This window comes from Patella vulgata, chromosome 4, assembly GCF_932274485.2.
Source record: "Patella vulgata chromosome 4, xgPatVulg1.2, whole genome shotgun sequence".
Taxonomy (NCBI): Eukaryota; Metazoa; Mollusca; class Gastropoda; family Patellidae; genus Patella; species Patella vulgata.
Genome location: NC_065882.2, coordinates 74,086,237 through 74,108,660, shown reverse-complemented (window position 1 = coordinate 74,108,660; position 22,424 = coordinate 74,086,237). Strand labels below are relative to the sequence as shown.

The window sequence follows — 22,424 nt, the reverse complement described above, 5'->3', positions numbered from 1 at the left end:
AATTAGCTCAGCTTGAGGGTTAGATCTATTTGATAAGGTTAATTTCAAGTTTGGTCAAAGGTCAAAAGATGTAAACAGGGCTAGCGTTAACCCTAACCCTAGCCCTAACCCTGGACTTAGCCCTAATGCTAACCCTAACCTGCAATCTCGCCAACAATCACGTGCCCTAACCTTATTTACATCTCAGCGACACTGAAGAAAATTGAGCTGGACTTAACAAATAGATCTATGCCAGACACTAAGCTAGTTGACCGACATTTTTAAGTCCTAAATCGACGATTTTAGTCGAAATCACTAAGTATACTTTGAGAATTTTGTTACGTTATTCTGCTTCCATTTAATAAAATTTATTTAGTCTTTGTGTGTATGACAGATTTGAAACAGAGTAGAACCGCATTACAAAACAATATACTAATTTTTGGATATGGCGGTCATTTTGGGCAGAGATCTATTCTCGAAGTAATAAGTAAATATATCTCAGTGCCCGAACAGCGGCGTTTCCGCCTATTCGTTATCGCATTACATATGCCAATGATTCTTTTACGTGTCCGCTGACGTATTCTTTATTACGTGTGGGAACATGGTTTGAAATATCCCGAGATTCTTTTCGACTCAGGGCGTGATTATATTCTAGCGCCAGGTTCCCTGACGGCTAGACTAACCGCGACTTCCTTTGTAAAACAACTTGATGACAAGAAAGACGTCCTACGACCAACTACTGATACAATTATTTACACGGTGAGTTAGTTAGCGACATTTCATAAAATGACATTTTATTTAGGAATTAAAATATAGAAAGACGAACAGACAAAGGACTTATCTGACATGTTCTTTTTAACGAGTTTTATTATGTAATTTATCATTAAAATGTATCTCATTAATTTTTCACCTCACATGACAAATCACATCACGAGAGACATCAAATGAATTTTGTCAGTCAAGCATATCACGAAATTTCACCTTACACTTCAAAAAATAAATATTATACCTCTACACTGCTGAGTGTGAAGGCTGCGTGTAAGTTTGCCAAAATGAAATGAAATGGGGTTTAACGTCTTATTTTGCTGTCCCAACCGTCCCAGGCGTTCTAATTCGTTTCGTCATATAGAGAGGGGTTGGATGGCCGAATGGTTAGCACATGCGCGCTATATCATAAGGTCTGTCATTGGGTCCACTGGCGTGGTTTCGATTCCTTGGTTGTACGTGACAAGGAGTAGGGTCGCCTGTCCAACCTCGTGGGTTTTCTCCGGGTCCTCCAGTTTCCTCCCACTGCTAAAGACCCCTACGCGCAAGCGAATTATTGAAATAAAAATGAACCATGTGTTAGTCCCGAAATGATCTTGTTTGTGTCGAGTGGGCGTTAAACCCAATTTCTCTCTCTCTCTCTCGTCGTATAGATTGAGAAGATTTGACTTTTAATTGACAAATAAATTGATGCGGACAATGGAATAATATTGTTATCTTGTTATATTTTTTCTTTTAAAAAATAAAGAGAAGAAAAAAAACAATATTTTTATTCGGGAGGTCTGAATGGGATTGGGCAACAGTCGAGGCCTATGTAAAACCCCTCTCCCTAGCTCAACCAGTGTGCCGCAAGATCTTCCTAATTGTGCCGCGAAATGAACGGCACACAAAGAAAATGCGAAAAACCACGTGATCCCAATTGAGTATTCACTGGTGTCTACTGGTAAATTCATAGCTGCGTTTTTCTATATTTAATTTGAGTCATTCTATGTGTCTATGTCTAGTCTTGTGTCTATGACTTGCCATGTTTTTATTTTGCAAAATTCCAATGCTTTTCATATATATTTAACCAAGTGTGCCGCTATTTTTTCATGTGTTCCGAGGTGTGTCGTTGGCAAAAAAGGGTTGAGAACCACTGATACAAAGGAACAAATGGGTGTTTATGCACAGTTAAAATGGCAAACTATATACTGTGTATATATATAGTTACAATCATACATACACTAACATTGATACGCAAAGTTAAACACAATACTGAAAATAAAATACTAATTAATCGAGATTAAAATCTGTTTGACATATCAATAAACTGATGGACTTGTGGAGTCGAACAGGAGACAGCTGATGTTTATAAAATTATATTTATTAATATTATTAAAGGGACATTATGGAAGATTAGATAAAGAGCTGACAGTTCTCACTATAATAGTTAAAAACTAGATAATGTAAAGGGAATATGCTGACAATTTCAGTCAAGTTGCACCACTCTCAACCGAGATATTAACGATTGAATTTTAGTTCTAGCTTCGATCATCATTACTAAAGTCGGTACGATTTGCATTAATCACCAATGAGCGTTGAGCAGTAGATCGGATTCAAATCCAGTGAAAATCCAACACATCAGATGGCATCGAGAGTTGATTAGGTTCTTTTCATGTTATTAAATGTCTAATTAATAGTTTGTATAGAATTTCAGGCCTAAAGAAAGGCCTGCAATAAACAGATTTAGCTCTTGGATAATGTATGTTTAATAGTGTGATCCTCGAGATGCACACCTGCACTCTCACCCCCTCTCCTCTTTTAGCCCCTCGTAAAATGTGTATTATAACGGTTAGTATCTATTATTACATGTGCAGGAATAAAATGACAATTAAATTTAACATTTCTGCGAATAAAAGATTTAAATAATATGAGAACCGGTGAATACATGGAGAAATTACAGGAACACAAATGACATTTTTATAACTTTGTAACAACATGAAACAATTTCAGCAGTGATTATTTCTCACTTCAAATTTATTTTTCTGACATTAGCCAGATTTAACGATATGGGGTTGAGCTTATAAATACAAACAATAAGCATCATACATTGTGTGTACCAAAAGACGTACGGAATAATACTACACAACCATGCGTTTTTCCGTAGCTGTAGCTGTTTTAGTCTTTGTTGCGACCATCTTTTTGACAACTTGTGAAGCTAAACAACTCCCTGGTATGTATTTGGTTATGTTATTTACGGTATTTTCGGTAAATACGAATTTCCGACTTGAAAATGGCGATTATAATCACTTGACAGGTCATACCTTTTACTTTCAAACTTCAATGACAAATTAATTGTTTAATTTATATGTATTCAATATTAGAGTTACTTTCAAGTAGGAAACCCTTATTTTTTCTGTTTTAGCCAAATGATATTTAATTAGACTCTAGTTTATATATACGGTGCAATATTTTTTCATTTAAAGATATTTTCCAAGTAAAGTATTTATCGGGTGGTTATTTCAAATAAAAGTATGTCAAATTTGGTATATATGGAAGGTATGGACACCCAATCTTACTAGAAAAATACTGGATTACCCGAAAAACGCCCATGGGGCAAGCACTGGGCAAAATTGTCAGGGTGTCACTAACTGGCAACGCGACTGTTATCTGCCAGCTTATTGTGTGCCAGCTTATTGTGTGCCAGCTTAAGTGAGGGAGCGGTTGTTATTTCTTGATCATATGGTTAGGCGGTTTTGGGAACAATGAGGGGTGTCAACGTACAAACGGCGGTAAAAGAAGAAATAATTAAGAATTCACTCAGGCCTCAATATGTATGGTAAATGTACAGTAAGTAATGATAAATCCATGCTGAAAAATGGACCCTCCAACAATGAAGCTAAGTTGACAGACATTGCGTCTAACAACAGCTTACTTATAGCTATAGGTATCCCCGGTGAATACAAAGTTTTGAGAGGGAATTGAAGCAAATTTTTAATAGATTGGTTACTTTGAATATGTTTTTAGTCCAACTATATCATCAAATCACAAAGTTTGAATTGAACGCGGGAATATATCTTTAATTGTGTTGTTGATCCAATACACTTCCAATAATAGGGCAGACACTTGTCGTAGTTCTCAATCTAATTAAAATATAGATCTATATTTCGTTTCATTTTTTATACTTTCGATGGCCTACACTACATGTAGATCTAACAAGTTATAGTGGGAGTTCACGTTCTATGACGTCAGGTACCAAGCAAGCGACATTTGACCCGATTACGTCAGTCATTCGATTAACCAATTAGCAACCGCCATGTATTTTTTATCTACTTTTGCTTTGTTTTGATTTCTATTGCCGCTAATGTCTACCCACAGTTCCGCGCAAAAAAGGTCAAACGCTCGATTCGACAGACCATTTGATTGGCTGACTCCTCATTTCAAGCAGAACACGAGTTAAATAACAACGCTTCCAGGTCCAAGTGTAGTAAAGACAAGTAAAATCGAAATTTTGAACTATAAAAACGAAACGAAATTGGATTTGTGTTTTAATCAGATTGTTGTAGTTCTGTGATACGACGATTCGTCCTTGCCAGTGATGACTTCTGTGGGTTGTAGAAGATAGTATTTTTCAATCTGTTTCACAGAGGATTACGAAAATCGTCTAATATCTCTGTAAAAGATGACTGCCTTCAACACGTGACATCTCATCACGCGGCGTCAATCATTGGCTGAATGACGCGTGCATTGTTTACATAAGACCTTACTGATTCGGGCAGAATGGCGCCTTTTACTCATTTTAATATCCATTTACACTAAATTGGAAATAATTTCTACCTACAAATACGTCAAACGTCTGTATTTATTCTTCTAATACATAAAAAAGTTTTAGAATTTAATTTATCGGAGGAAAAAAGTTAATATTTGGGGCTCATTAAGTCGCATCAATGTCATCCTTATCAGTGATTGTTGCGGCCATAGAGATGTATACACCTCCATGGTTGCGGCCTAGCAAATATTCACTGCTGATCAGTGTGAGTATTGTTTATGTTATGATTGTGAACAAATATAGTTCGATTAAAGGAGGAGTCGTGGATATAGTTAGTCCAGCTCTGAACGTAGGTCTCATTACACTCGCCTCTACGTCCAGGGAACGTTTTATTGAAGCCTTGGCGAAAAAGTTTGGCTTCCCAGTCAATTTTACTGGGCAACTTTTTACTGCGAAACGGTCGCGTGTCAGTCCCTGTGAACGCCTGAACAATATAAATGAAAATCTTAGTGAGAAAATAAGACCTTGCTTACCTCGCTCGAGTCAGTATGAGCGACACAACACGCTGTTAAAAAATACGTCTCCGTCTTCTAACCGATTTGGCGGACATCATTGAAAGGGTAACGCACAAATTTAAGAACTCGGCCATGTAAGATGAAACGAAATTTAGGTAAGCCCGGTGCGAAAAAATTGGGATTTTTCAAAGAATTTGATTGTAAATTATTGTAATTTAGCTAGGCAAAGCAATAAATCACTGAAGATTCTCAACTTTTCAAAGATTTAATTTTTTTTCTCCCAGGCTTACTTAAATTTCGTTTCATCTTATATGGCCGAGTTCTTAAATTTGTGCGTTACCCTTTCAATGATGTCCGCCAAATCGGTTAGAAGACGGAGACGTATTTTTTAACAGCGTGTTGTGTCGCTCATACTGACTCTAGCGAGGTAAACAAGGTTTTATTTTCTCACTAAGATTTTCATTTATATTGTTCAGGCGTTCACAGGGACTGACACGCGACCGTTTCGCAGTAAAAAGTTGCCCAGTAAAATTGACTGGGAAGCCAAACTTTTTCGCCAAGGCTTCAATAACACGTTCCCTAGACGTAGAGGCGAGTGTAATGAGACCTACGTTCAGAGCTGGACTAGGATATAGTTTAATCAATATAATGGATTAATGTTGTGTAGAAGACACATGGCAACCTTTATCCTAGTCCTGCACAACACAGCGTTTGCAGACAAACATTCAGTTGCCTTACAAGGTTGGATGAGCGGTTATTGGCAGTACTAAGGTTATGGCGATCTTGACGCGCTCTGAGACCATTCTCCGTCACCGTAGCAGCGCAGTAAGGACGCCGCCCCAGTCTGACGGGGGTATTAAAATATAGCGACCATTTCAAAATTGTTCAAAGATAAGCTATTTGAACGGTGGGTTCGTTTGGCCATATTGCCAACCTCGCCAAATTCCAAAAATGCATCTTTTTGGTCGGGATTGAAGATTTCCTTAAAAATCAGAGTTTACGTCCTGATTTACTGGAACGAAATAAAATTTATTCGTTCTATTTCTCAGGCATTTAATTTCTATATTGTTTTAATTACAGTTAACCCTGCGTGTCAGTTACCAAAAGGGTTGGGCCATTGTAAAAATTATGTTCCACGGTACTACTACGACATAAGAACAATGACATGTACTATTTTTAATTATGGTGGTTGTGGGGGAAACGAGAATAACTTTGAGACCTATGCTGAATGTCGCTGGAAGTGTCGGTGGTAGGTTTACTTGCTTTTTGTATACGCTAAAGTGTTAATGTGGGCGTATATTGTAACCACCTTTTCTGTCCGTCGGTCCTTCAACACTTCTGATTAGCATTTTAGAACCCCTTTTTCCAAACTGTTTACACTTCTTGTAGAGGCTATAGTTTTTATCGAAGTTTTGGAAAACTTGTATTATGACACGACGAGAATCCTTATGTCGTTTCGTCAATATTTGATTAATATAATTAGTTATCCCCCTTGTTTCCCAAACCTATCCACAAAGCTTTAAATGCCTGTCAGCTCTATAGTAGCCAGGGTGTTCATTCTGTAACTTAAAAGAAACCGTTATGATAAGACGAAGACCACTATTTCCCATAAATGTGTTTGTAGAACAATACCCCCTGTGCTAAACACTGTCTATACTACATCTATTGATATACAGCGTTACGCGAACTACTGTTCTATAATTACCTTGTGTATGACAAGACGTAGTCTCTATCATTCAGACAAATACTCTACGAATAATAGTCTGGATGGGTTGTCATCATTTGAGAATAATAGGTCATTGGCCTAAATTATCCGGTCTGTTACATTACCATGAACAACGTCTAAGGGAGGTAACTGGCCCTAAAACAAGATGTCGACGCCCTTGAAATTAATTTTAAAAAATCCATTTGCATTGCCGGTTCAATATTCAACTCACTTAATTTTTTATTGTAAAAATTCCCTCTTCATGGACCATATCTATGTTTTTAAATTAATCCTAATTCGTCGTCACGATTCGTGTTTGTTTTATTATATTAATGCATGAAATATGGGATTTATTTCGAGAAGGGGCGCAACTCATACTTAACTTGTCGAAGTTTACTGGATAATCAACCGCATAAATAACCAAACTCCCAGTTACGCATGGGCAATGGAAGTTTTTGTCAAATGTTGCAACAGACCCAGACCCTCCGTACGTTGAAGACATTATAAACATGGTGTAAAGACCTTTCGCTTCATCTTCTGTCGTTACTGTTGTGTTCAAGATTTTGTAAAAAAAAAATATTATTTTTTTTCTTTTGTTTATTAAAGACTCATTTGCATTTTCATGAAAATATCAACTTTTTCGCGGCTTATTTAAGATTTTTGTTTGTGTTTCAGAAAAAAACAACGGCATCCCGTTAACCCACTGACAGAATAAAATTGATATAAATGTTTTAGCAAAAGATGTATGTTTATTAATTGTTTTTATTTTTATCCGCACTGAATGAGTGGTTCAGTGGTATTGAGATGGGCTCCGTCCACCAATTCTTTCGTCTGCCCGACCTCCCGACGTTTCTGGAGAATATCTCATAAACCGTTCCAGTTAATTTTGTGTTTCCATGACTTATCGTTTAACGCCCGCGCGTTGTTTTGGGCGTATACAGTCGTCGCCCCTGTCCTTCAGTCAACAATCTAACAGGCGTGACGGAAAGTGCTAGGCATTATGGCAACAGTCTGACTTGTAAGTGTTATGCACACTGTATGTTCTATGCGTTATTAGTATAGTCGATGTATGACATTTAATGTGTGGTTATAATAAACAAGTGAAAGTCACAGATATCGCAATCAGAGTGTGGCGTCATGACGAAATGCCCCTCACGAGACAGTCCATTGGCGTTTACGGTGGCGATGCAAAGGCTGGGTCCATAAAAATTCTATTAGCTCACCATACAATGGTCTGTAATGCGATGAACAAAACATGTTTTCGCTATTATTATGACTTAAAATCAGCTGGCAGTTGTAGACTACTAGGTTTATCTCCAGTGGTTGATAGGGAAACCAGAATAACTTTGGGACCTATGCTTATTGTAAACTGATTTGTCGATGGCAGGTTAAATTGGTTATTTGTAAGGTGATTCTGAATTTCTGACGGATTAGTCATCAAAGTTGGTGTGAAGCATTGGGGCCATTAGAGGATGAACCGTTTTGATATTCAGCGTTGCTCAACTTTCGGTTCCGGAGTAATCCCCCTTTGCCAGAACCCTTGTAAACGCGATAGATGATACAGATTTTTACAGTGTATCTTAAAATTTGGTGGAAGGCATTGGAGTCATGAGAGGGTGAATCCTTTTGATATTCATCCTTCCCAAACTGTCCATTCCGGGGTTACTACTCCGCTTGTCGAAACCCTTACGGTAGAGACACAGCTTTTAACATATTTTTTTTTATCCAGTTGGAAACACTGGGGACATGGGATGAATCCTATCGACAAACAGCATCCCGCGACTTTCCATTCAAGAGTTATCTCCTCTTTGCTGAATACTTTCTGGATATGATAGAAGCTACAGTTTTAAATTTGGTTAAAAGCATGGGTGTCATGTGAGGACGAATCGTATCGATAATCAATTGTCTACGAAAACATTGTGATAGAGACCATAGTATTTAACTGGACCTTTTCAATTTTGGTGTGAAACACAGGGGTCATTGGAGGAATAACCTTTCGATTGATATTAAGCGTTCTTTTGGCCTCTATTCCAATTGTTACCCCCACACACACACACACACACACACACACACTCTCACACACACACCCACACACACACACACGCTCCTCTGCCGGGTAGTCGAGTGGTGACAGACATAAGTTAAAAAGTTATAAGGCCCAAAACAAAAAAAAAGACATATCAATTGCGAAGCTAACTCCATGCGCCTTCTATTTATTATGACAATCAATACACAATGCATAGTATAGTGTAAGGGAGGAAACTCTTGTTGAAGTCCTAGTTTATTACGTTTCCTCGTCCTAAGATTAATCGTAATCTAAAAAACAGCTCAATTTCACCTACAAACCATAAAAAGATCATTAACACAGAAGAACATTAAAGTCACTAAATATTTATGAACAACATAGTCCTTTAAGTAAGCAGGTGGTTTCCTAACACGAGCAGGAAAATGTGATACATCATCTGGAATCACCATGATGAACAATTGATTTTGATTTAGCACAAGTTTATCCATTGGAATATTAATATCAGGAACCGGATCCACAACTGGCTCAACGACTTCATCATCAGATGCATGACGTAATAATATCTGATCAATATGACGTCTCATGACTCTCCCATCTGTTGTTTGAATCTGATACGATAACGGATCTGCAACTTTAATAATTCTTAGCTAATACCCATTTATGTCCATTACCATAATTTTTCACACTAACGTGATCATCGGCTTGAAAGTTTCGAAGCTTAACCTTCTTATCACGTGACTTAATTTGACTCTCTTGTTTACCATCTGGAAACACACAATCAAGACGAGATCTCAACTGACGTTTCATAAGTAACTCTGCAGGAAACCTTCCCGTAGTAGCGTGTACAGATATGCGATATGTAAATAAAACTCTGTTTAATCTATCATCTAGTGTATCTTGTTTATTATTCTTTAACCAATCCTTCACGGTTTCTACTGCACGTTCTGCTAAACCATTAGAACTGGGGTTATGCCTATAGGGTGAACTGAATAACTGATGAACCCCATTTTTACAATGGAAAGTCTTAAACTCTTCACTAGTAAAACACGAACCATTGTCAGAGATTCGTAAACCGTACGTTGCAAAGATACTACGCAATTTAGTAATTGTTACTTTTGATGAATTTGCACTGCATGTCGTATGCCCGTCTTCATTAGCCCAGTATAGGAGCAGAACAGTAGGACGTTAAACCCCATTTCATTTCATTTCGAATGTACATCAACAACCACTAATATCACCCCCCCCCCCCTCCTCCACTGGTCCCGCGTATCGACCATTCCCAGATTTAGCAATCCTTCCCAGATGTATCAATCAGTCCCAGATGTATCAATCAATCCCAGATGTATCAATCAATCCCAGATTTAGCAATCAGACCCAGATGTATCAATCAGTCCCAGATGTATCAATCATTTCCAGGTGTATCGACCCCGCCCAGATGTATCAATCAGTCTCAGATTTATCAATCAGTGTCAGATGTATCAATCAATCCCAGATTCTCAATCATAAAGTGTTATACAGATAATATCCTGATTGGTTTCTTAGATGTTCCAAGGAATAATAATTACACATGTGGGGAAAAAATATTCAACCGAGGGAGGTCGATTTAACAAACGGTAGAATGTAATAGATTGACGTGAGTTCATAAAAAATATCTTGAACGGTTGATGAGATATGTTCCGATCGATAAAAATTATCTTGACGGTTTATGAGATATGTCCAGTTCGATAAAAAAAAAATACCTTGAACGGTTTATGTTCCGTTCATAAAAAATAAAATACAATTAGTTAAAGGGACAATAACACTCTTGCTGGCTTGGCAGCTCCAGAAAAAAATAATAGCCTTATTCTAAGTACTACTGTCTGTTCCAGGTGACACTACGACACGAAAATTGCTTGCCATTTCTTCAATTTTTAATTTAGACGACCAAAACTTAGTGACATACCTGGAATTGCCATCCCATTACTTTCTTACACGAGGAAACCAAATTCAGATCAAGCTATATAACCTCTCTCTCACGAAAAATCATAGTTTGTTTACATCCCGCTGTTGAACATCAGCCATGTTTGACCTAGTTATCCGGAAGAGTCGAAGAGGGAGGGGGCGTTGGTTTGGCTCGAGTCCTTTCGGTCTACTTGGATGACAAGGAAGTTGTTTCGGCCCTGTAGAATATAACTTTTATTTTTACGGAATCCATGACCACCGCTGTTTGTCCAACTGAGTTGAATATTTAATTGGCTCCGAGGGCTGTAGCGTTTTGATATTCATATAAACTGCGTACAAATTTTATCCTAAACTGCATGTGATGGAAATTTTGAAGGGGGCTATAGGCGTACACAATAACTTGGTCCATAATATGCAAAAGTAATCGCGGATTGCATAGTTAATATAAGTTATTCCCTTGCTTACGACTTTGCCTTTAGACAATTTAAAGTTGAATTTAGGATGGAGCAATGATTAGACTAAATGTATATGTAACCTAATTTCTCGTGAAGCCTACAACAAAAGTAAAGCGATTTTTATACAATAATTATGTCTGGCGTATTATCGCCCGGTTCAATCTGATTAAAATACAGATCTATAATTCGTTTCGTTTTTTTATACTTTCGATGGCCTACTCTACCACTCGGCAAACCTCAACAGATTCCAGTACCCTACATCTAATCTCGGCGTACGTAACTAACGTACGAAAATTAATTGGTGGCTAGCTTTTTTTTCCGCACGTATAATATAGTGTATGGCCATTTTGCTCAGTAATCCCAGCCAGAATTTGGCTATTTTCTAAATTTGCGTTAAAGTTTAAAATATTTGTAACTATAAAAACGAAACGAAATAAGATCTGTGTTTTATTATTAACCAGATTGCGCCCGGTTGATGCTGGCGTGCCATTAAACATCAATTACATCATTTCATTTCATATCTTCAATCAAGGTTATGCAACGCAGAACACATATTCCTGAAGCTATTGTCTCGAGAAATCCCTTTCTGGCCATTGCTGGATTGACTTCTTATACTTGAGCTTTTGCGGGAGTGTGTCTATTCTTTCCTGTTCAATCAAATCTATCCCAAGTAGAGCAACATCACAGCGATTCGTTTAATCTGGGGTCTTCCCTGAAACTTTGGACAGTGATTTAAGATATTAAAAACGGTGAAAGTATTATTCGACCCCAAACAGTATTGTTTATATCGTATCCGTTTTGACAGCCTCGTTTGTCACGCAATAAGTTGTTCTGCAATTTTGGCTATGTACTGGTTAATTGGGCGTAAATTTCTTGATTCATGACGTAACGTTATGTAAATATATTTGGTCCAATTTGGAGCTCTGAAAGCCTAATGAAATTTTTACGCAGTTAGCTATTGGTTGTTAATCGGACTATTGACCAGTCATAATATGGAACAGAAATTTGCTTCCATTACAGCAGTGTTAAGTGGGGTTAGATCTATTCAAATGAAACACTGCGGGGAGTAAATAATTCTGTTTCTCGAAATAACTACATAATAGTTTGGTAAATTCCTTGACATCTCGCGTAATTTTCATCTTTAAATAATAAACTGTAGATAACAATAATCAATTATTCAAGGGGTTATATTTTCGAAGATTTATGGAAAACTTTAACTGCGATGCAGTCATGACAGGTTTCACCGGTGCTCGTAATCCTTTAACGGACGTCACTTAACATATTCACATGAGCATGTTACACGTGTTAACTATTTAGGCGAAATTGCCATTTCTGATAGCTTGGTCGTATATCTACACAATATTACTTAAACGAAATTAGTAAACATCATTATTAAGTGGCACTGAATAACACTCTTTAGAAAAAAACATGTTTGCTTTAAGGGTTGAAAATATGTTGGGGTTTTTTTCAAAATCACTGTAGATGTGTTTGGGTAAACAAAGTAAAAAGGTACTTTGGACAATTGCATAAAGTTACAAACTATCTTTTGATATATTCATATGTTCGCAGTGGTTTGTGCTTTTCGATATGTGGAATTAAAGTTTTTAAATTTAATTATGAACAAACAGGTATATTTAAAATTAAAGTTTGTTTAATAAGGGCTAAAAGTACCAATTTTGCCAAAATGATGCCATTTCTAATTAAAAGAATGTTACAATAATTTACAGTTGCAGTATCAAATCGAGCAAATGTCATTAAAATAGAACAATATTTTATTCTTTTGAAAAGTGACTCCCACAAAACTCCCTATTTCTCAGAAATAGCAAAAATTCAAAATGATTCATGGATATTTGGTTGATGTTATATATCAACCCTACGTGTAGATAAATGTTTAGAATACAAATATTATAAAATAAAAAAGTTAAATAACATTTGCGGGAAAACTGAGTACGAAAATCGATTCCCGCCTTGCTCTGCATATTTACGAGGACTATCCACTATCCAGATATATATCAGCTAATTTGCGATACGATAATATTTTGTATTAATTATTATTATAGATAGTGTCAACATGTATACCATGCCGTTGATTCTGTGTCAGTGGGATAATTATTATTTAGTTTATAGGTTAAAAACTGCAAGGCCAAAGGAAAATTGTCTGGACAAATATATTTTGAATATTTATAAAAATGTCATATCTCTAGACCTTACTCCCCAAAACCGAGTGACTTAATGCACAGTTTCAGCAAAATAAGCGAGTTAAAACAGAACATAATATTAATCCTACCAAAAAACATGATCCACAGTCTGAAACCTAAGTATTACTGCCGCAAAAGAAATGGGCGAATTTTCCTTCACTATATATTTCTAACCGAATGTACCCGATTAGGAGATACCTGTCTACCTTATACGCGAAATGCAAGTCTCCCATTACGCAGACGCACTCATAATGTTAATGTTTTGGGAAAGAAACGATGTCGAAATATGTGAAATTTCCAAGAGGAGAGTGGATCTTATCGAACTTTTAGGCTTTAGGGCTCGACGAAGTGAGCTACGGGATGACAATTTCAGGTATGTCACCAATTTTTGGCCGTTTAAAACTGAAGAAATGGCAAGGAATTTGAGAGTCAGAGTATCTCTTGGAACAGACAGTAGATGTGTTAGTGTCCTACCTGTTGTTTAAATTATCCATTACATCCTATTTTACTTGTCCAGAGGGTTCAAAATATTTTAAAATCCAAGTCACATTTGAAAAGGTTTACGTTAGGCTTTTCAAATCATTTAGTTGAATTTTTCCATTTTTTTAAATTAGGTGTGTAAAGATGAAATTATAGAATCAATTAATTGGAATATTGTAAAATAGTACAATTTGTTGACCAGAATAAAGATTGGGACATATTATTCAGTTACAACAAGAGTGGTATTGAGCCTTTAACATAGATATTTTGTGTTAGAATATTTTTATTCCTTCAGTGGGTTAACGAGACGTTGTTTTGTTTCTGAAAAAAAAAAAACAAATCAAAACCATGATAAAACATTGAGCAGAGAGAGAGCGCGAGCGACAGAGAAGGAGGGGGATAAAATGGGTTTAACGTCCACACGTCACAAACTAGGTCATTTCGAGACTAACATAGTTCATTTTTATTTCAATAATTCGCTTGCAAGTAACCAAATACATACCAGAGAGATTTTGAGCTTCACATGTTGGCAACAAGATGGTTGCAGCAATGACTAAAAAAGGAATAGCTACGGTAAAACGCATGGCTGTGTTGTGTTATTCTATCCGTTATTCAATATGGCACTAATTGTTTGTATTTAAAATCGTGGATTTCGGAACCAATAAATCTGCTTAATTTCCGAAGTATAAATTTGAAGCGAGAAATAATCACTGATCAAATTGTTGTTACTTTATCATTGTTTAAATCAAATTGTCCTATGTTATAAAAAGTTATAAAAATGCCAGTTTTATTTCTTTAATAATAGATAACTTATTAATATGACATTTATTAATTCAGGAATTACATTTTTTTTAATGAAATTAGAACTCGTTAAATGTACAACCGACACATTTATTTATTTATTATTACAGGAACAATTTTATCGGTGATTATTTATCACTTCAAATTTATCTTTCGGACATTAACCAGATTTATTGTTTCCGAAATTAACAGATTCGCCATTTTTAACATTTGGGGATATGTGTATAAATACAAACTAGTGTCGTATCCAGTAGAAATATTTTGTTGGTCAGACGGACGGAATAATAAAATACAACCATGCGTTTTACCGTAGCTTTAGTCGCTTTGGTCATTGCTGTAACCATCTTATTGACAACATGTGAAGCTAGAAGTCCTGAAGCTAGAAGTCCTGCCGGTATGTATTTAATTACGGTATTACTAGACGGTATAATTGTATTCCTTGACTCTGAAAATGTATTTTTAGACTAAGTGGCGAATAGGCTGAAATACACATACGTGTATTTGTATGGCTCAAATCTTGAAGATCCAAGATGGCTGTCATACTACATTTTAGAGGAACATGTGCCCTTCTTCGTTAGCCTGATAGGTGCAGAGAACTGGAACGTTAATCACAATTTCGTTTCATTTATGTGGCTGGCGACAAGTTCCCAAATTACACTGGATAGTCATGTCTACGTACTTACCAAACTTATAGTAGTAAGCCATCGTCACGATTATCACGCCAGTCAGAAATTTGATAAGAAATGAAATGAAATGCAGTGAAATGGGGTTTAACGTCCTACTGTTCTCCTATGCTGGGCTAATGAATTCGGGCATACGCCATACAGTGTGTTATGAGATAAATTTTGCCCGGGCAGCGGCACTATCGCCTACTCTTATATCTAATTCCAACTGCCAAGGGATCTTTTACGTGCATTCCAATGTATACACGGAACCTCGGTTTTTCGTCTCATCCGAAGGACTATACAGCTGTCCTTGCCTGGCCCTCTGCCCTGCATCACTAACAAGGGGGAACCACGCCGGAAAATCTGAATGAACTTTCTCGGCCAATGCAGGGATCGAACACCCTACCTCCAAGCTAGCGAGCCAGCGTCTTACCCACTTAGCCACGTGAACAACACAACAACATTAAACTTATCTAGCGATCATTCCAATGTTTGAGCTGAAACTTTTATGTAAGAATCTGAAATGTTTCTGTGGCACTTAAAGGACAATATTGGTGTCAGTCAAAATCTTGCGTCACATATGTGATAAAACTGGTTAAACACGTTCGAAATATAATTTTAACAAAGAGATAAGTGCTACGATAAATGTGTTATGAAGATTTCAAGAAAGGGAAGCGGCGAAAGCAAAAGAAAAACAGAACTTATCCTCCTATATAACTGACTGAAGTTACGAGGGAAAACAGATATACGGGCGAATTTCTACTCACTAATAATTCCTTCGAAAGTTGTTATGTGAGGCTGTGAGAGAATGTCTGATAATTCAAAAAAGTAATTGAATGTCACTAGATAAGTGAAAAATAGAAATAGTCCGTACATTCCCTTGTTTTTATTCATTCTATACTTAATAGAAACATGGTAATGCACGGACTTTTTCTATTTTTCTCATTTTTTCTTATCTAGTGAGAGTCAATTATTTATTTTATTTATTTTTTAATTGTCAGATATCATCCCACAGTCACATATAATAATTCGCCCGTGTATCTGTTATCCCTCGTCACTTCAGTCAGTTATATAGAAGGATAAGTCTTGTTTCCTTTTGCGTTCGTCACTTCCCTTTTTGAAATCTTTATAACGCATCTATCGTAGCAATGATCTCTGTGTTAAAATTATATCTGGAACGTGTTACACCAGTTCTATCACATAATGACTGACACCAATATTATCCTTTAATGCGTATATTGTTTTAGCTCCAGTTCCAAAATTTTGTCAGTTGCCAAAAGTGACTGGTTACTGCAGGGCTTTCATGCCTAGCTATTATTATAACCCAACAACTAACAGTTGTATTTGGTTTGTCTACGGTGGTTGTGGTGGAAATGAGAACAGATTTGAGACCGAAGATGAATGCCGACAGGCTTGTCAAAGGTCAGTTATAATTGGTTATGTTTCTGGTGTATTATTATGAAATATAGTTTTTAGCTATTATAGCAGGACCGCACACCTCTTTATCTAAATCATACATAATGTATCTTTCAACACATTCCATACACAGATCTTTTGCTACGGTTGATCCGAAAAAAAAATATTTTAGGATTCACACCACTCATAACAATCTGATTAAAATACAGATCTATATTTCGTTTCGTTATTTTATACTTTCGATGACCTGGACTACATAAAGATCTGACCGGTTGTAGTCGAAGGTCGTGTCCGAGATCATACGGGTGGGCTTTTGACACTATGACATTTAATTAACCAATCACCCGTAACAAAACGTTTCATTGGCTAATCCCACACATCATCCAGAACGCGGGTTATATAACAACTCTTCCAGATCCCAGTGTAAAAAGAAAAACAAGTAAAACGAAATTTTGAACTATAAAAAACGAAACGAAATAGGATCTGTGTTTTCATCAGATTGATAACCATACACTTTCTATTCACAATATGTTTTTATTGTTTTGTTTGTTTCAGATAAAAACGACGGCATCCAGTGAACCCACTAACAGAATAAAAGTGTTAAACAGGTTTTAAATCTACATGACTATCTTTACTGTGTTTTATTTTTATCTCTCAAGAAGTGGTCTTGAAATGGGCCTTGACGTCCACTCAACACAAAGTAGGTCATTTCGGGACTAGCATAATATGGTTCAACTTTATTTCAAAAGTCCGCTAGCGCTTAGGGTTTTTAGTAGTGGGAGGAAACTGGAGGACCTTGGGAAATTCGACCCTACCTTTGTCACGTACAGGCATGGAATCGACACCAGGCTACTTGGCTCAATGACATATCTTGTGATTTAAAGCACACGCGTTGAACCATTCGTCCCGCCCCCAAATTACAAAAGCGGTACTGAAATGGGCCCCGTCCTTATTGTTTTATCTGAATGTGCCTTTTGCTGATTAGAAATTCCTCTGTTTACGCACTTCTGTGTTTCCATAGCTGTCTGGGGCCATGATGGCTCAGTGTGTAGAACGTTGGCTCGCTAACCCTACCCTACGGTCCCGTGTTCGTTTACGGTGTTAGCCGAGAAAGTTCATCGGATTTGTCCGCCGTGGTTCTACCTTGTCAGTGGTGCAGGACGGGCCTGGCAAGGGACGTAATAGCAGTCTGGCGAGGACCTCAGTACGCGCACGTTATTCAGTATCATATCTTTCCTGGATCTTATAACCTTCGGGGATTTTTCCAGTTTCGTGCTGTAACCATATTCTTTGCTGGAACGTGGTGGGTGGTATATACATATTTTTGTAACGTGGTGGGTGGGGTCTATATATTCTTGTAACGTGGTGGGTAGTCAACTGGGCGTTACTATACATTCATCTAGAATATCAGGGGTTCAGATCTCTGGATACGGATATCATACATGGTTCCATGGAAGGAAATTGTTTTTGTCCTACACACAGAGGAAACATCATTTGTTGGTCTCAAACAATATGCCTAGAATGGCTGCCTTGGCAAGTTCGTCTCTAAATGACATATTCGTCTTAATAATTTTACTTCATATAACTCTTCACCCGATGGGTTTTATCCAACGTTGTCCGGGCTTGCAAATGAGTGAATGCGATCATAGATTTAAAAAAAAAAACAAGCAGCCGCAGCAGATGGTTCCGCCCAGTTTTTCGAGAGCACACATGGCATGTGACACGAGGTCTTTCCCATTCGTACATTAGTCGATTGGAATAGACCTTGGAGGGAACAGCAAATGAGAATGGTCGTTGCCTTTACATTTCTACGGTTAGATCTAAATATTAAGGCCACCTGCATATTTCGTCATGGCCAAGAGATGTAAATTGTAACCCTAAGTCTATCCCTAACCCACAATCCTCGGCAACAATAACGTACCCTAGCCCTGTTTACAACTCGTGATCTAGATGAAGTCTGCAGATGGCCTTAATATTTAGATCTGACCACATTTCTACTTCCATCCGTCGCAATTTTGACACAGTCACGTGATATATCAGGTGACGTATAACGAATCCTGTACATAAAATAAATCACTTGAAACATGCAAAATCAGTAGCAGGAAGTGGTAACAGAACCTGTCGGTTTCCGTTTGCCCATGTTCTACAGTCGTGTCCCGTTACTTCGGGCTCGTAAAACATGGCGACGGGGAATAGGTGGACAGGCACAGTTGCTGCCAAAGAATGTTTGGTAGAAATGTGAAGGGAAATACCATCAGTAGCACGATGGGACGGTCGCAGCAAGTGATGCAAGATTTTGTAACAGCACACCTCTGGAGTTTAGTAGATAACCCTAACCAAACGACCATAGTTGTGAACATTGCGACAAAGCTGTTCTAGAGACTAACATGGTTTTATTTTGTAAAATTAAATGAATTGAAATGAGGTTTAACGGTTTTACTTGTATGCACCGACTGGTAGACATGGCAACGTTTGGGGGCGTTTGGAAAAGTGGACAATTAAATATTTATGAAACATTTTATTTTTATTTCGCTGGAACAATAATAGTTTATCCTATCATCTTGTAAGTTGTTGGGAAAATATATTCTACAAAATATTATACTGTGGTGTTTTTCACCACAAGAGTTCCACAAAATATTGAACTTAGAAAAATATCTTCTTTTTTTTTCAAAAAATTTCTTCTCAGACCTCCCTATATGCCTGTGTGGTACCACATTCCACAAGATTTTCGACTTAGATAAAAAAAATTATTTTTTTCAAAAATTTCTTTTCAGACCTCCCTTTATGGCTGTGTGGTACCACATTCCACAACATATCTCGTGGAACTCTTGTGGTGAAAAACACCACAGACCCAAAACACCCTATCAAAATTATTCCAAGTCAAAAATCTTGTGGAATGTGGTACCACACAGGGATATAGGGACGTCTGAGAAGAAATTTTTGAAACAATTGATAGTTTTACTATGTCCAATATCTTGTGGTGAAAAACACCACACACTAAAAACATTGTATCAAAAATGTAATTTTGTTTATCTAAGTCCAATATCTTGTGGAACTCCGGAAAATGGTATAAGGGACCAGTTAACGCCACTGGGTATATTTTCACATGAACTAATTTTCCAAAAAAGATTAATTTAGAAACCAAAATTGTCATTTTATCATAAAATAGTGCAGGGTTATAAAACCTTCATAAATTTGGGTTCAGGGCCGAATCTTTTTAGGGTAATAATAGCCCTGAACGTGGTACAAGAGAGCATGCGACATCTATTAAAAACATTTTATATGAAAGATTGGCCCTGACAACATGTCAAAAGGCGTCTGCAGTTTCATTTGTTTCTCTTAAATATTGACGATTCTGTGCCTTGTGAAAGCGATATGGCTTTTAATGAATATATTTGTTAAATAACTGAAGATATTTAAAGTTTATACAGAATTTACATTGATGCGGTGTATACACCTCCTTATGCACAGCAACACCCCACCCCACACCCATCCCGATCCAACTCCATCCAACCATCACACATGCATATTCTATATCTACACCTGGCCTCTCGTAATATGACATTTATTAATTCACGAATTACATTTTTTAAAATGAAATTAGAACTCGTGAAATGTACAACCGACTCATTTATTTATTTATTATTACAGAAACAATTTTATCGGTGATTATTTATCACTTCAAATTTATCTTTAGGGCATTAACCAGATTTAATGTTTCCGAAATTAACAGATTCGCCATTTAACATTTGGGGATATGTGTATAATTACAAACTAGTGTCGTATCCAGCAGAAATATTTTGTTGGTCAGACGGACGGAATAATACAACAGAACCATGCGTTTTCCCGTAGCTGTAGTCGCTTTGGCCATTGCTGTAACCATCTTATTGACAACATGTGAAGCTAGAAATCCCCCCGGTATGTATTTGATTACAGTATTTCTAGATGGTATTGTATTCCTTGACTCTGAAAATGTATTTAAAGACTAAGTGGCGATGAGGCTGAGATAAATGTCTTTGTATAGCTGATATCTTGAAGAACCAAGATGGTCGCCATACAACATTTAGAGGAGTGGCTAAGTGGGTGAGAAGCTTACTCGCTAGTCTGGAAGTCGCGTGTTCGAACCCTGCTTTGGCCGAGAAAATTCATCGGAATTTTTTCCGAGGTGGATTCTCCTTGTCAGTGGTGCAGGATGGAGGGCCTGTGTACACAATGGCGTGCACGTGGAAGATCCCTTGGCAGTTGGTATTCGATTCGATATAAGAGTAGGCCAAAGAAGACATGAGTAGGTTGTATAGGCTTGTATTGTTAGGATTAAAGTCTCTGGGGGTCTAGAGTTCGATCCCTGCATTTTTTGACGTGGTTTCTCCTATTATATATAGTCAGTGATGTAGGACGCGGAGGACTTGGCAAGGGACTACGTGTAGAAAAACCAAGGCCGCGTGTACATATTGGCGTGCACGTATAAAAGCCCTTGACAGATGGAATTCGAAATAAGAATAGGCTGTAGCGGCGCTGCCCGGGCTAAATTTCCAATCCTAACGCACTGCATGGCGTATGCCTGTCTTCATTAGCCCAGTTCGGAGCAGAACAGTAGGACGTTAAACCCAATTTCATTTCATTTCTGATATAACATTGTTGTTTAATTGCTATTACTTGAAACTTTCAACATTTTCGCTAAGTGTAAAATCCAAACAATCTGAGAAGAAGTAACTGAAATAACATGAGGTCGGGTGTTCGATCCCTGCATTGGCCAAGAAAGTTCATTCAGATTTTCCTGGCGTGGTTCCCCCTTGTCAGTGATGCAGGACGGAGGGCCAGACAAGGAAAGCTGTCTAGTCGTTCGTATGTGACGAAAAACCGAGGTCCCGTGTACTCATTGGCGTGCACGTAAAAGATCCCTTGACAGTTGGAATTCAATACAAGAGTAGGCCGTAGTGCCGCTGTCCGGGCAAAAATTTCCCTCATAGCACACAGTATGACGTATGCCCGTCTTCATTAGCCCAATGGGGCAGAACAGTGGGACGTTAAACCCTATTTTATTTCATTTAAGCAGCTATTATCCTACACCGATCTATACGAAGTTGTGTAATTTGAAGAAATGCATCTCTTGAAAAACAAATTATAGCTTACAGCAAGGCCGGTGCAGCGAACTGGAACGTTAATCACAATTTCATTTCATGTAAGTGGTTGGCGATAAGTTCCCAAATTCCACACTGTTCCCTTCTGTCTGAAAATTTTAGATAATGGCGTTTAATTTGTATATTGTTTTAGCTCCGGTTCCAGCATTTTGTCAGTTAGATAACGACCCAGGTAACTGTAATGCTTACATGCCTAGCTATTATTTTAACACAACTACTAACAGTTGTATTGGGTTTATCTACGGTGGTTGTGGTGGAAACGAGAACAGATTTTGGACCGAAAAGGAATGTCGACAGACTTGTCAAAGGTAAGTTATATAGAGAATCACCTACGAGTCTTTTTTGATATCGATAATGTAAAAAAAACGAGGCTCTACCGAGTTTGTTTTGGGGTTTTTTATTTTTGTTTTGTTTTTTTTTTACTTTATCGACGAGTGTTGATATTTTTTTATATCAAAAAAGACGAGTATGCGATTTTTTTTTATCACCCAATCCTTTCTTACATGCACAAATAAATAAATATAATTCATTGCTTTAGAGTTCACTTTTACTGAAGCTGATTACATTACGGCGTAGTGATACATCATTT

General features: G+C 37.3%; 1 protein-coding gene across 1 annotated transcript; it reads left to right on the top strand.

Moving 5' to 3' along the window:
* Nucleotides 1-2,801: 2,801 nt before the first annotated feature.
* Nucleotides 2,802-17,314, top strand: LOC126819793 (actinia tenebrosa protease inhibitors-like). The gene is made up of 5 exons (XM_056100300.1): nucleotides 2,802-2,956; nucleotides 6,088-6,256; nucleotides 14,985-15,007; nucleotides 16,526-16,700; nucleotides 17,250-17,314. Exons 1-5 carry the CDS (start codon nucleotides 2,875-2,877, stop codon nucleotides 17,251-17,253), a joined length of 453 nt encoding a protein of 150 aa, XP_055956275.1. The 5' UTR covers nucleotides 2,802-2,874; the 3' UTR covers nucleotides 17,254-17,314.
* The last annotated feature ends 5,110 nt before the right edge of the window (nucleotides 17,315-22,424 follow it).